Source organism: Ascaphus truei, chromosome 3 (genome assembly GCF_040206685.1).
Source record: "Ascaphus truei isolate aAscTru1 chromosome 3, aAscTru1.hap1, whole genome shotgun sequence".
Lineage (NCBI taxonomy): Eukaryota > Metazoa > Chordata > Amphibia > Anura > Ascaphidae > Ascaphus > Ascaphus truei.
The window spans coordinates 356,011,945-356,028,466 of NC_134485.1; the positions used below are offsets into that span (position 1 = coordinate 356,011,945).

Here is a 16,522-nt window from a genome sequence, read left to right on the forward strand (position 1 = left end):
TTCTATCTAGGTAAAAACATATTCCAATTGTCTGTCTATCCTGATATCCTCCCATGCTGTGTATTTAGTTCTATCTAGGTAAAAACATATTCCAATTGTCTGTCTATCCTGATATCCTCCCATGCTGTGTATTTAGTTCTATCTAGGTAAAAACATATTCTAATTGTCTGTCTGTAAATCATCCCCCTACTGTCTTAATTTAATTCAGCTTTCACACTTGTGCAAGGCAAGGCAACACCCACCTTAGAAAAACCATTTGCTTTAACTACCCTCACATGTGCTAATTAAGTTTGTTGTGCCAACCAGGTGACTTTCTAAAAGTATATAAGTAAACTCCTAACAGCCATTGCTGCTAGCAGCCATGCTTTTAAGTATATATGTTTCAAGTATTTATGAAGTTTAAAAAGGAAGTTCAAAAAGAAGTGGAAAAGTGGACATCACCTACTGCTTCTGATTCCTGCATTTGATCTACGTTGGAAAAGAGGATATCATCTATCTAAGACTGCACATCTCAACACTTAACTATTGCTGTGATGCCGCCTTTATTTTTTATATTTGCTGCAACCGCACTTATTTTCAAATTATGCACTTCCTTCCACCAGTCTCCTCATGTCTCTAACTCTATTCATATATCTCCATCTCTCCTTTCTTCCCCACCTCTCAGTTCACATGAACTCCTTTCTTACCTGCGCCCTCTGTCACCACACAGCTATACACCCTGCACTAAAACACACCCCTACAAATCCTCCTCACACATCCTCTTTCTATCCATGCTTCTCCTCCTTGCTTCTGGGGATATCTCTCCCAATCCTGGTCCCTGCCTTATTTCTACTTGCTCTCGTCCTCGCCTCCCACATACAACTTCTACTCCTTCTGGTGTTAACCCCTCCAACCTCATACCCATCCCCTGCCACCCTCCCTCCTCTCTCCCTTTCTCCTGTGCCCTTTGGAATGCTCGCTCCCTCTCTAACAAGTTCCTCTCTGTGCATGACTTCTTTCTCTCTCACTCCCTGCTTCTCTTTGCTATAACTGAGACCTGGCTCACTCAGTCTGACTCTGCTCTGGAAGCTGCCCTCTCTTATGGTGGCCTTTCCTTCTCCCACACTCCGCGCCTTGATGGCAGGGGTGGAGGTGTGGGGCTCCTGCTCTCCTCTCTCTGCCGTTACCGAACTATTCCTATTCCCCCCTCTCTTGCCTTTCCCTCCTTTGAGGTTCACACTGTCCAGATCTTCTCTCCTCTCCCTGTTCATGTGGCGGTCATGTATCGCCCACCTACCTCTACTCATCCCCCTTCTGCCTTTCTCTCTCACTTTGAATCCTGGCTCTCTTTCTTCCTCTCCTCAGACTCCCCTGTTCTTCTCCTTGGGGACTTCAATTGCCACATTGATGACCCCTCTCTCCCTTGGGCTTCCCGCTTTCTTTCTCTAACCTCTTCTTTTGGCCTTCAACAGTGGACTGCAGCCAGCACCCACAAGGATGGCCACTACTTAGACCTGGTTTTCACTAAAAATTTCTCTCTCTCTGATTTCTCCATTTCCCCTTTTCCTCTCTCTGACCATCACCTCATCTCATTCTCTCTATCTCGCTTCTCAACTTCTCCACCTCCATCTACACCCCGGTTCTGCAGAAACCTGTGCTCTATTCACTTACCTGACTTTGAGTCCACGTTACACTCCTCCCTCTCCTCTCTCAGATCTGCTACAGACCCTGACAAACTGGTCAGGAACTACAACTCTGCCTTGTCCTCCTCTCTTGATCTACATGCCCCGCTTTCTCTCTGCCGCACTCGCCCTTTTAACCCTAGACCCTGGTTAAATTCCCACACGCGCATGCTGCGTTCCTCCACTCGTTCCTCTGAACGCCTCTGGAGGAAATCTCATACTCTCGCAGACTTCCTTCACTACAAATTTATGCTATCCTGTTTCAACTCTGCCCTCTCGCAAGCTAAACAAGCCTACTTTTCTTCACTAATCAACATGCACAAGTCTAACCCACGCCGACTGTTCTCTGTCTTTGATACTCTACTCAAACCACCCTCCGCTGCCTCTCCTTCCTCCATCTCCGCTCAGGACTTTGCTGACTATTTTAAGGAAAAGGTGGAATCCATACGTCAGAACATCCCCTCTGTTTCTTCCTCCCATCCTACACCTCTTCCTAACTCTCCTCCTGCCTTCCTTGACTCTTTTTCCACTGTCTCAGAGGAGGATGTGTCGCTGTTGATCGCCTCTTCTCCCTCTACCACTTGCCCTCTTGACCCCATTCCCTCTCATCTCCTAAAACCTCTTGCTCCTACTATAATCCCTACGCTCACGCACATTTTTAACTCCTCCCTCTGCTCTGGAACCTTTCCATCCTCCTTCAAACATGCAACAGTCATACCATTACTCAAAAACTGCAAGCTTGACCCTACCTGTCTTTCTAACTATCGGCCTGTCTCCCTCCTGCCTTTTGCCTCTAAACTCCTTGAACGTCTTGTATTCGCTCGCTTGCTCCATTTTCTCAACACCTATTCTCTCCTAGACCCTCTACAATCTGGCTTCCGTACTGCTCACTCCACGGAAACAGCCCTCACTAAAATAACTGACGACCTCCATGCTGCCAAAGACAGAGGTCATTACACTCTGCTCATATTACTCGACCTCTCTGCAGCATTTGACACCGTGGACCACCCTCTTCTCCTTCACATTCTCCATACTCTTGGTATTCGGAACAAAGCTCTATCCTGGATCTCATCCTACCTCTCCCATCGTACTTTCAGTGTCTCTTCTGCTAATACCTCCTTCTCCTCTATTGATCTCTCTGTGGGGGTACCCCAGGGCTCTGTCCTGGGACCTCTTCTCTTTTCTCTGTATACACTCTCTCTAGGTGACCTAATAACATCTTTTGGGTTTAATTATCACCTCTATGCTGACGACACACAAATATATTTCTCAACACCCGACCTTACACCTACTGTACAAACCAAAGTTTCTGAATGTCTCTCTGCTATATCATCCTGGATGGCCCTCCGCCGCCTTAAACTCAACATGGCTAAAACAGAGCTCCTCATACTTCCTCCCAAACCTGGCCCTACTACCTCCTTCCACATTACTGTTGGAACTACGATCATTCACCCAGTAGCCCAAGCACGCTGCCTTGGGGTCACACTCGACTCCTCTCTCACATTTGCCCCTCACATTCAAAACATTTCTAAAACCTGTCGCTTTTTCCTCCGCAATATAACAAAGATACGCCCTTTCCTCTGTTGCTCGACTGCTAAAACTCTGACTCAGGCCCTCATTCTCTCCCGTCTTGATTACTGTAACCTCCTGCTGTCCGGCCTTCCTGCCTCTCACCTGTCTCCCCTACAATCTATCCTTAACGCTGCTGCCAGAATCACTCTACTCTTTCCTAGATCTGTCTCAGCATCTCCCCTCATGAAATCCCTCTCCTGGCTTCCGATCAAATCCCGCATCTCACACTCCATTCTTCTCCTCACTTTTAAAGCTTTACACTCTTCTGCCCCTCCTTACATCTCAGCCCTAATTTCTCGTTATGCACCATCCAGACTCTTGCGTTCTTCTCAAGGATGTCTTCTTTCTACCCCCTTTGTATCTAAAGCCCTCTCCCGCCTTAAACCTTTTTCACTGACTGCCCCTCACCTCTGGAATGCCCTTCCCCTCAGTACCCGACTAGCACCCTCTCTATCCACCTTTAAGACCCACCTTAAGACACACTTGCTTAAAGAAGCATATGAATAGGACTGTGGCTATTCTGAACACATGGCACATAAAGCTTGGCCCCCTGCAGATGCACTTACCAGAACTCCCTCCTACTGTCTCTGTACGTTCTCCCTACCTACCAATTAGACTGTAAGCTCCTCGGAGCAGGGACTCCTCTTCCTTAATGTCTAAAGCACTTATTCCCATGATCTGTTATTTATATTATCTGTTATTTATTGGATTACCACATGTATTACTGCTGTGAAGCGCTATGTACATTAATGGCGCTATATAAATAAAGACATACAATACAATACAATATACTAAGGCTATAGCGAAGAAAGTTTGATGCAAATAGCATAGTTTTCATTTTGCGTCTCTATGCATCAATGTATCAAGCGCTTTGCTCCACATTTTGCCCGATCAATGTGTGCTTTGCTGTATGTTAAAAGGAGGAGTACTGGAGGAGCTACATGATGCATAGATTGCAATGAGATGCATCCAACTGTGCGCCTCACTGTGGTACTATTTTGTGCTTCAAATCTGGGTCACAAATCTGTCACGTTTAAGCTAATGTAACATTCTGGCTTCTAATAATCTGTACCAGATGTAACAAACAAAACAAAAATGGAGCAATGCGTCAAAACACACTGTGTTTGTTCCAAAATTGCCTGAATACATTGTCTCCTGAATGTGATGTTTCCAGCTAATCCTTATTGCTATTTTTCAATGACTTTTTTTTCTGTATGTAAATAACATAAAGGCCATCAAATGAGCAGATTATATCTGAGATATCCAAATGTAAAATAAGACACCATTTAGGGGTCATGTTGGAGAAAGAAACGCTTGGTTCCTGATTCTGAAAATGATTAGTTTATATGAGATAATAATTATAAGAGATAATTATGCGCTTGGATATGAAAATAGATGTTAGATATGCTTTTGACCAACTGAATTTTAAATATTGCCCCAACATTTACCAAGCCAGAAGTACAACAAGGAGTCACATTATCAATTTAGGGGCCCTGTGCCACACAATCTGTACCAGATATATCAAAGAAAAAAATACTAAATTACTAGACCCTTAAAATGATACAATAAAGTCATGAGAGAGTTATATCTTGTGCTGGAATACCATTTCGGCCACTATTTAATATGATGAGGAGGGTTATGTAACTTAAGGATGCCAAATAAATGGAAGTGAATGCATCATTACCCGTGCATTACCCTGCCTCTCCCCTTGTTGAGTATGGGTGTTTATCTTCTCAGTATGGCTCCTCAGAACTTACCATTTCAGTTGCAGTGAGGACAGAACCACAGAGACCGAGGAGGCTGCCATTGCAGCTGAGCCCATCCATGGCTGTAACACCAATCCTAATGGCATGAACAAACCTTAACAAAGAATAAAAAGGCTAAGAAACGGAAAATTCCAGATGGATGTGAAGTTCAACATTCTAAGCAACACTCACAATACCATTACAATGCCCACGATATTGCTGCAGGGAGTGAAGTGGAAAGCAGTGAAGTGAAACCCTAGCGGAATTAAAAATGGCAAAATGTATGAAGGGGACTCCCTCCATCCCAGCTACTAGATTCTTGCTGATTAGTCACATCATTTACCCCTGCTATAAGTTGATGCTAGTCATTTTGGTCACTATGCCCCGACTTTAATCAATATACTGTACGGATTGGTTGGTTAGTATGATGATGCCATGTATCCTGGCTGTAAAATGAATGTTGGAAGCATTTTCATTATTTGTCCTACAGCTTATGAAATGTGTTTAACGCTTCCCCTCCTCTATGTGCCAAAGAACTTTCTCTCCTACAAACACAGCAACACAATTTTTATTGCACTACAAGACATGTTCAGCTTCTCCATCCCACTGTGAAATCTTAGTTATATGTTGCGTGCCTTTGAGTGAACCAAGATATTAGTTCTTCCTTGATGATACAGTACGATAGTGTACAAAACACCCCATACCTCACCTATCTCTACTTAAATGCATTACTGTCCTTTTCAACCAATTATCATTTCATTTCTGAAGAACTCGCATATTGGTCCACTAAAAGAGATCATGACCTTCAATGAATCTATACTTCTCCAAAATCAATACGGCTCCAGAATCCTTGAATTACATTGTCAAATATGGTAACAGTTTTCAGTTTTTCATGACACACTGCACTGATACAAAATAATATGTGCAGCGGTTCCTAAAGATGGCTTTCACCATTTAGAATTTTCCAAAATAAAATGCTTTGTATTCAGTCCTATTCAAGGTAAATTGTAAAACACTGACGCTCTCTTTCCTTGGGTGTGAGCCCCAGATGGGCGCATGTCACTTCAATGCCATTTATCTGACGTTATGTACAGTACTTGGCTGCTTTACCTTATTTGCCAGTCCAATATGGTGTATATTTTAGCCAATTCTTCCTATTTAACACAATGACCGCTCACAATTAGCGAGAAACGATGCTCATTACCTAATTTCCGTGTACTTTATCATGACATATTGCAGGGGGATCAGGTAGAAAAGGGATAAATAGGTATTCACCCATTAAAATGTTCTGTGAGAATAAGCAATGCTGACTGGACTGGCTTTTGTAGTACTTTGCCTGGTCTATTTGGCGGAGTTAAAATGCGAGTTTTCTATAAAAACACTCACCTGCAGCTATGGGTACACCAAGCAGGTTATATATTAATGCAAATATAAAATTTATCCGTATTCTTCTCACTGTCCTCTTTGAGAGGTGGATACTGGCAACAACATCTAATAAATCATTCTGCAAGAGAGAACAAATAGGATTCATGCAGTATGTTGTTAAGCTTTTCCACACCATGTTCCTAATGTTTACATACGCTGGCATAGAACAGGTTTTACGTCCTCAATTGGTAACGAACAGTAACTGCACTTATACATTTTTCTGACTCAAGTGTAAGTAGTATTGAACAGGTCATTAGAAGATACACAAATAATAAAGACAATATGCATGATGTGGGTATTAAGGTGGGATATTATGATGGTAGCATTAAGTCTGCCAAAACATAAGGGAACCATTTATCAAAGTATACCAATTGCAAAACTTTTCAGAGTGATTTTGTGTCATCTTGTATAGCTGGTGTAGATTTGTTTGCATTGTTTCTGCACCCGTTTTGAAGCCAGGAAACTTTGATAAGTGAATAGGAGTGAAGCGTCTGGATGGTAGTTATTTGAACCATTTTCACTCCATATTTTTGCCTGTTTGGTGGGTTCCCTTTCAAGCTTCTTATACGCAAGATACTGCATGTAGCCATGTGCAGGAACGTACTCTGATCAGGACGATATCGGCAGCTTCGATGGCCACATCTGTTCCAGTTCCAATGGCAATACCAATATCAGCTTTAGCCAGGGCGGGGGAATCGTTGACCCCATCCCCTACCATAGCCACCGTCTTCCCTTCGCTCTGGAGCGCCTGGACCTTTGCAACTTTATGAGAGGGAAGGACTTCTGCAAAAACCTTGTTGATGCCAACCTGCAAGAAACAGTCTAATGTTGGTAAGGTAATTGTAATATAGTACACTATGCTCACTACTTTATATAGTGAATACGGTGTTGATAAATGATTAATCCCCTGATGCAGGGAGCAGCAAATTTTGAGGTCAGAGAATCGTAGGGTCTAAAATAGAATATTGTTATTAACATTTCCTGTATGTTTATACTGTAAAGTGCATAGTGTATAGTGGTGACTATGCAAAAAATGTCAATCATAATTATATAAATATTTCTTATTGGCCATGAAGAGTTCATTTTATGGAAAACAAATCACGCCTTGTATGTTTGAACGGAGAATACAGTATCTCATACATGCTGTAACAGCTCCTATTGTGCATAGAAAAATCTGCTGCACTGAATAGCAGAGGCTGTGGTTTCTGATCAGAGGTTGGTATGACATTAGTACCCCCTTCCTCACAAGGGGTGCGAGTCATTTAAATAAACTGCATATTACATTGGCATATCTCCCAGGTATCTAAGGTGGTCTGTCTGTCTGTCTGGGTGTGTCTCTCTCGTCAAGCTAACACAGTGCTAACTTAACACGGCATTAAGCCTATCCTAATGAGATAACCAATGGCGGTTCTTTTTGCATAGGAACATTTAGATCCGACCAGCACTCATAAAACTATAAATCAAAACTTGCTACCTCATTAGTTAAAATAATTAATTTATTACAAAAAAGTAAATTTACAAAAAAATATATAAATCAGCCCGAGGAAAGGGCAAGGAAGCCCTGAAAGACTGGGGCTGCTTTAGAGATCTGTGTGGTGACTATGTACCTCTTATTATTAAACTTGCTATTAGACTATTTGTGAAGTTATTTACCCTGATTATATAGATTTTTCTAAATGTACTTTTTTGTCAGCTAATGAGGTAACACGCTGTGATTTATATTTTTACGAGTACTTTATGTGTATTGTACCTGATGGTGAAGGACCTTATCACCAGTTACAATTATTAACACTGGGTCAGTGCAAGTTCTGGTTCTTGTATTTTTAGCTCCTAGTGTGCATATAGGATCTGCGGCACCTCCTTTTGATGGGATAAGAGGGCGTTTCACACAGGATTCCTATAAGATAATAGGGTTAGCGGCGCCTCCCTCTTATGGGATAAGGTGGCGTCTCACACAGGATTCCTATAAGATAATAGGGTCAGCGGCGCCTCCCTCTTATGGGATAAGGTGGCGTCTCACACAGGGGATTCCTATAAGATAATAGGGTCAGACGTGTTTCCCTCTGATGGGATAAGATAACATATGTCGCAGGACATACTTGAAAACGAGAGGTAACTCTCAACGTATTATTTCCTGGTAAAACATTTTATAAATAAATACTGTATAACCTCTTCAAAGTGCATAGGGGGTTTATATCCACATGTCCTTAGTGCACGACTGGTGCAATGTTTACAATGATTATTTCATAATTTAAGTTATGTTTAACAGCTTTTCATATGTAAGCTCTACATTTCCAAAATCACAGCCATTCCATGGAAGGTACTCAAATGTTTTGTTATTGGGCATCTCCATACCTACCCTTAGCTGTTCACCTACATGTTTTTACATATGTTTAACATACATTATAACCAGTGTTCGACAAACCTATACATTTGCACGCCCCGGGCGAGTGGATTTAACATTGTGGCGAGCTCCTATTGGCCCAAGCAGCACACGTGTGGTACTAGGTGGCGAGTAGATTTGTTTTGTTCGGCGAGTAGATTTTTTGGTGATTTGTCAACCACTGATTATAACAGTACAAAAAAATTACAAATTAACCTTCCCATGTAATTGAAACAAACTCAGGAAATAGCTGCTTGAAGGATACAATCACTTAGGTCTCTGGTGACAAAAGTTATGATCCAGATACCACTTGGAATACCCAACAAATTGTGCTATGTTTGAGTAAGCTTCATTTTTAATCAAGACAAACACCTTCACAATCCAGGATGGTCTCCTTCATCAAAACATGTTTACAAATCATTGTATAATCCATTGACATTGATGGTGTTTTTGGATTATTTAGCATTTTTAGATTTCGCACATTGAAAATAAAAGAATACCTGAGTAGCAATTGCTTTTGCCGTTTTCCGGTTGTCCCCAGTAATTAACACCACGTCTACTCCCATCGCCTTTAGAGTATGCACAGCAAGGGCGGCCTCCGGCTTCACCGTGTCTGCTATGGCAATCATTCCACACAGCTCACCTTTGGAAGAAGAGACCTCTATTTCCAAAGCCACAATAAGCACAGGTATGTACAGTATGTACAGTATATATTGGTTCTCTGTCCCTGCTTATTGTACATGTGAACGATTCATGACAGAAGGGAATATATTCTCTAAGCAGTGCTATGTTATAAGACACACGTTGCTGCAAGACACCTCCCATCCCAGTCACCTGACAGCAAGGTGTCTTAGTACCGCTTACTACTGTAAATATCACCCAATATTTTTATATTCTTCACAGTACTGATGTTATAGGTTTATTTCCATTCACATTTATTTGATTTGTTTTTTAAAACACAATTAAGCATATACTCCAGACAGATTAAAATTACTGGAAGTTATGAACCCTGGTAAAATATCACAATTTAATGTTTTGACTCCGAGTTAAGAAGACAAATAAGTAGATTGGAAACATGTTCTGATTCTTCAGAGATATTTCTTCACATGTGGAATTATGGTGGTGTATGGGAATTATGCTGGTGTGTGGGAATTATGGTGGTGTATGGGAATTATGGTGGTGTATGGGAATTATGGGGGTGTATGGGAATTATGGTGGTGTATGGGAATTATGGTGGTGTATGGGAATTATGGTGGTGTATGGGAATTATGGTGGTGTAAGGGAATTATGGTGGTGTATGGGAATTATGGTGGTGTATGGGAATTATGGTGGTGTATGGGAATTATGGTGGTGTATGGGAATTATGGTGGTGTATGGGAATTATGGTGGTGTATGGGAATTATGGTGGTGTATGAAATTATGGTGGTGTATGGGAATTATGGTGGTGTATGGGAATTATGGTGGTGTATGGGAATGATGGTGGTGTATGGGAATGATGGTGGTGTGTGGGAATTATGGTGGTGTGTGGGAATGATGGTGGTGTGTGGGAATGATGGTGGTGTGTGGGAATTATGGTGGTGTGTGGGAATTATGGTGGTGTGTGGGAATTATGGTGGTGTGTGGGAATTATGGTGGTGTGTGGGAATTATGGTGGTGTGTGGGAATTATGGTGGTGTATGGGAATTATGGTGGTGTATGGGAATTATGGTGGTGTATGAAATTATGGTGGTGTATGGGAATGATGGTGGTTTATGGGAATTATGGTGGTGTATGGGAATGATGGTGGTGTATGGGACTGATGGTGGTGTATGGGAATGATGGTGGTGTATGGGAATTATGGTGGTGTATGGGAATTATGGTGGTGTATGGGAATTATGCTGGTGTATGGGAATTATGGTGGTGTATGAAATTATGGTGGTGTATGGGAATTATGGTGGTGTATGGGAATTATGGTGGTGTATGGGAATTATGGTGGTGTATGGGAATTATGGTGGTGTATGGGAATTATGGTGGTGTATGGGAATTATGGTGGTGTATGGGAATTATGGTGGTGTATGGGAATTATGGTGGTGTATGGGAATTATGGTGGTGTATGGGAATTATGGTGGTGTATGGGAATTATGTCGCAAAGTCTCCCGGCTGCAAAGCCAGCTCAATGCAAAACATTTTTTATGCTCAAGGCGCACGTTGTGAAAGAAAGATTAGTACGTAGGAACGTACAAGCGCAATATCATTTGTGATTTTTCTGTGACAATTTCAGGCCAAATATTCCATTTGCGATGCTTAGTACACGGACGCCATAGTGCAGGGGCAGCCAACTCCAGTCCTCGAAGGCCACCAACAGTCACAGAATGACTGAGCCACCAGTGCTGAAGCAGGAATATCCTTGAAACCTGACCTGTTGCTGGCCCTTGGGGACTGGAGTTGGCCACTCCTGCCATAGTGTATAGAACTGAACAAACCCAAGCCCATGTTAGTTATGGGAGCGGCTTAGTTAGTAAAGGCACTGACTCCGATAACAACAGCACGGAGTTTGAATCAGGAGGCAGGGGATTCTGGTCCAATTCCTGGTGTCGGCTCCTTGTGACCTTGGGCGAGTCACTTTATCTCCCTGTGCCTCAGGCACCAGAAACATAGATTGTAAGATCAATGTAAGGGACTGTGTCTGTTTAAATCCTATGTGCCGTGATGTACCACGCATTGTACTGTAATTGTGAAGTGCTTTTGGTCCCATTGGGAGAAAAGCACTATATGAAATGATAAAAAATGTCACCCGCCCGACAAAAAGGCACTCGCCAACCACCCCCCAGAAGTAATTTTTTTTTTTGGGAATCTGATTTTGCCTCTTTTTCTCTCACCCCCCCCCCCCCCCCTCGAAGGCCACCAACAGTCACAGAATGACTGAGCCACCAGTGCTGAAGCAGGAATATCCTTGAAACCTGACCTGTTGCTGGCCCTTGGGGACTGGAGTTGGCCACTCCTGCCATAGTGTATAGAACTGAACAAACCCAAGCCCATGTTAGTTATGGGAGCGGCTTAGTTAGTAAAGGCACTGACTCCGATAACAACAGCACGGAGTTTGAATCAGGAGGCAGGGGATTCTGGTCCAATTCCTGGTGTCGGCTCCTTGTGACCTCGGGCGAGTCACTTTATCTCCCTGTGCCTCAGGCACCAGAAACATAGATTGTAAGATCAATGTAAGGGACTGTGTCTGTTTAAATCCTATGTGCCGTGATGTACCACGCATTGTACTGTAATTGTGAAGTGCTTTTGGTCCCATTGGGAGAAAAGCACTATATGAAATGATAAAAAATGTCACCCGCCCGATAAAAAGGCACTCGCCAACCACCCCCCAGAAGTAATTTTTTTTTTTTGGAATCTGATTTTGCCTCTTTTTCTCTCACCCCCCCCCCTCCCCCACCCCCTCCCCCATCCCTCACTTACCTGGCATAGGTGGACAGCAGCGGAAGAACTGACTCAAGACTGGAGCGGAAGAAGAAGTTGGCGGCGGGAGAAGACGATCACCATGTCAGGAGGGCAGCAGGAGGTGTTAGATGGCGAAAGGCGGGTGGTGGCGGCGTGAGCAGGAGAGTATTCACATCCATGTGAGCAGCAGGAGAAAAGCCGGGTAGGAGCGCGCCCCTGCGGTCCAATCTAGAAGTTTTCAGTGACTTTACTGAAGACTTCCGGGTCGGACCGCAGCCGGCTTTTCTCCTGCTGCTCACATGGATGTGAATACTCTCCTGCTTCCGCCGCCGCCTCTCGCCATCTAACGCCTCCTGCTGCCCTGCTGACATGGTGATCGTCTTCTCCCGCTGCCAGCTTCTTCTTCCGCTCCTTTTTTGAGTCAGTCCTGCCGCCGCCTCTCCAGCTCACAAAATCCACTCGCCCCAGGCAAGCGGGCAAGTGGATTTGTCGAGCACTAATTATTATTATATATGAGCTTTCAAAACCTCAAAAGTGTTTTCCTTTATGTGTATTGCAATGTATTTGTGCACAGTTTTCATAGGTGGGATTAAATTGTAAAGGGCTTCACATGGTTTTTCTTCATGATGAGAATATACAAGATGTATGAACCTGTGAGGGTTTGAGAGCTCTGTACACTATGATTTCACATATGAAGAAGTCTCTTGTTGGTCCGTTTAAGGGCAGCAGAACATACCAGAATTTAGCACTACTCCCCCATCAATATGCATTTTTAACTAATTTCATAATACAACTAAAAATACAAACAAACAAAAAAAGAAATAGGTGGGAAATCAAAGCCAGAAGCATTTCTGTGCCAATAAGTTCAGAGCAGTTATTTAAGATTTGTCAAAACAAACATATTACCATCTATTGCTACCAGTATTGCCGTTTGTCCTTTCATCTCGTGACTGGTCATGGCCTCATCAACATCATTAGAGATATGTAAACCGTTACGTCGCATCCATTCGCGGTTTCCGATTAAAGCAGAGTGAGTTTGCGGGGCTGCTGCACCTGGAATATACAGAAATGTGTCCAAAACGTCACCAATAAGAAGCTCTTCTGGGGCTGCATGCAAGTATAATTATCTATATAAATGACTCCTGAATTTGCTTTAAAATACATACACTAATGTATCAAAGCAAAGCCAATATGTGTAGCCATACCTGGTCTGGCTACCAGTCTGCCCTCCCTGACATGTAAGTCCTGGTAAGTGCAGGCAGTGTCAGGCCCAATCTTGGGTTTTCCCCCACACCAGCAGCTTCTTTGAGCAACAGGGGTGGAGGTGGACAAGGCCTGTGTTCTGCCCAATCCTGGGCTCAGACCTTGTACCTTCCCCCTCTGTACTAGGGAAGCCCCAACCTAAATTGAGTAAGTATTGTCTCGCCCTCTGCAGCCTCATCAAGTGGCTGTGGCAAAGCTAAGGCCGCGGTCCCGCTGCATTCAATGGCGCGCGCCACTCACCTGCTCTTGGCTTCCTCCCGAGTCCGCCCCAGTCCCTCCTCACTGCAAGGCTCACTACGCGCTGTAACGCGTCAGCCAGCAGGGAATGCAACCGGGTTGTGTTCCCTGGCTGCGACGCGGCACAGGGTGCGGCGACTGAGCCAATCACAGACTGGAACCCATCAGCCAATAATAAGCCAGCTAGTGCAGCTAGTGCCGCGCCCCCCGACCCATCCCCGACCAATTTTTGCCCCGCCCCGACGCCTGAAAATGCTCCCTACGGACCGCAGATAGCGGTGAAGTGCCGTACACGCGCCACCTGGACACAGTGCGGCCGCGCCAGCGTGTGCAGCGGGGCCTCAGCCTTAGGCAGTAGGAAAGGCCTCAAGGCTGACCCAGGGGCTATCCAGAGGTCTGGCACCTAAGAGAAACCTGTAATCAGAGTATATCCATTGTATGCTGGTTTCTCAATAAAGGATTGTAGAGGGAGAGGGGGTTGGCCCGGTATTAAAGGGGTTGCACCCCATATGGCCACCCCCTGACCTCACCAGGGAGGCAAGGGGTTAACTGGACTGTGGTCCAGGAATGGGGCTTACACCTTGTCATGTCAGGAAACTGTATGTTCCCCTGTTCCCATGTTTCATTATAATCCTGTATTTTAAGGTTTTAAAGTGCATTTCTGTATCTCCAGTTCTGGAGGTCGCAGAGAGTTGAAATTTGGCCAATATGTGGAGTCACTGTAGGCATTAAAAACTGGCAAATTTCGACCCACTGAGCCTACCAGAATGAAACTTATTAATATGTGTAGATATTAAAGTGTATATGTATGGTATTTTGGATCTGCTCTGAAAATGCAGACTCCATCTGCTATGCTAATAGGTCATGAAGGGCAGCCGGATGATTGAGCATAAGCACTGTGATCAAAAGTTAACTGCCCTGATTGTTTACACTAGGAACCAAGTACTAATCAACAGACTCTGCCACTCTAATTGTTACCTGAGGGCGGAGAATCATCAAACTGGAGTGGTTTGTAAGTGTTATGTCTACACCTACAAACAATGAAGATCCTATCAGATACTTCATTTGGTAGACTGGTCGTCGTCCCTGATTTAATTATGGGGCTACAGAAATAAGACCCTCAGAGTCCCAGTACACATGGGCTAACTAGCTGGGGGGCATGGGTTAATCTGTGTCTCCACGTTAGGGATTGGATACAGATAATTGTTCACCAATAGTCTGTATTCAATGTTAAGAATAGGGTTACACAGGTATATAAACTGTGTCAACGCTACAGTTTTTAGTTGTGCTTCTGATTCCACCTGGAATGTCACCGGATTGCTGGAGAATTGCTAGCTGATACTTCTCCATTCCCCAACCCTAAGTAAGTGTTACCTTCTTGCCTGTTAATTGTACTATATTGCTGTGTTCACCTTATTTAAGGAATAAATATATTTTATTATATCTAATCCTCGTTCAGTTCAACCCAGATATTTGGTATTTATTATATCTTGTCATAAGCTACCGTGACAAGCTCGTCCATGTTCAACTACACTCCTGGTCTGAGTCTGCAGTCTATCAGGGGGAGTATGTGATGGCTCTTCTGCAGGGACTGCCTCCAGCTCTCCTGGAATCTGCGGAAGATGGAGTCGCTGATCTATAGAGAAAGAACTATGCTTTGACCTCTAAAAGCCTGTCCTGTTTCCCCAACAACATCGGCGGAACCTCAGCTCTCCTGCAGCCAACAGGTACTATGCACCACTACACACCTGGTAGCGACACCATCTTCCATAGGGTGGGGGAAGATCGGCTACATGAGTTTTTACTTTGATACGCCTGAAGCAATTTAGTGCTCCAGAGTTGCTCCACTTTCAACTTGGTACATAGGAGAGGAGATGTGATAAAGTGGTAAAGGTCCATACACAGCCTCGTCGGTGTAAATCCAACCTTAAGGGTCAATGTATCAAGGCAATTTTAGAGCAGAACTGGGGAATTTTCACCCTGCACCTATGGATTGAAGCAGTTTGCTACAATGTTTCCCAGTCTGCCCTATCTTGCACGTTAGGGAGAATCAGTAGGAGGCGTTGGTGAGGAGTTACGTGGTGCACAGATTATGAGATGTATCACAGTCTGCGTCTCTGCACTTAATTTAGCCCTTTATTTGCCCCTAAAAATCCTCCATATCCGAAGTGGCGCAAGTCTGAAAGTGCATCAGATGTAAGAAACTTTTCTTACATATACCACAGCTTTGCTCCAGAAAACAGAGCAGACTATCTACACAAACGTATCTATGTCGATACATAGACGCTTGGCCTTTTTTTATTTATTCTATGTACACCCACTCAGACAAATGCAAGTAGACAAAAACTATTCTCAATGCATTCACATGTATGAGCATACAGTATACCGCTAATGATTTTAGGTGAGATTTTGTTTTTTGGGGGGTGCAAGACACTATTAGTTTAATGTTTTATCAAAGATTTGTGAGTCTTGAAGGCTATAGCTGCGCTTCTTTATTGAGTATCTATATTAGAGAGACAAGGCACTAATATAGATCAGAGATCTCAGTGAAATTAATCATGTTTTTACCGTACGTGGAAAATGAGAGAATACGTAATGCTGACATGGAGCATTGTAACTTTACAGTGTTTTCTCCGTTCCATACCTAAGGCAGATGCAGTATGTAATTTGTCATGTATTAGTGGGCCGCTTTATTATTATTATTATTATTATGGAATTCTAGTGCATCTAACAAAGAGGCACATTGTGCAGTAAAGATCTGTATTATCGTACACAGCCATCACAAAAACGGCGTTTATCGTTCTACAAGA

The 16,522-nt window shown here is 43.5% G+C and overlaps 1 protein-coding gene across 6 annotated transcripts in view; it reads right to left on the reverse strand.

Annotated features, from left to right (window-relative positions):
- The window catches only part of ATP7B (ATPase copper transporting beta), a 107,689-nt gene that overhangs the window by 4,418 nt on the left and 86,749 nt on the right, over window positions 1-16,522 (reverse strand). For all 6 annotated transcript variants that reach the window (XM_075592001.1, XM_075591999.1, XM_075592002.1 and 3 more), the window contains 5 exons: window positions 13,119-13,265; window positions 9,287-9,429; window positions 7,008-7,211; window positions 6,365-6,482; window positions 4,991-5,093 (listed from right to left, as the gene is read on the reverse strand). In XM_075592001.1, coding sequence (XP_075448116.1) covers window positions 4,991-5,093; window positions 6,365-6,482; window positions 7,008-7,211; window positions 9,287-9,429; window positions 13,119-13,265 — 715 coding nt within the window. The remainder of the gene's footprint in view (window positions 1-4,990; window positions 5,094-6,364; window positions 6,483-7,007; window positions 7,212-9,286; window positions 9,430-13,118; window positions 13,266-16,522) is intronic.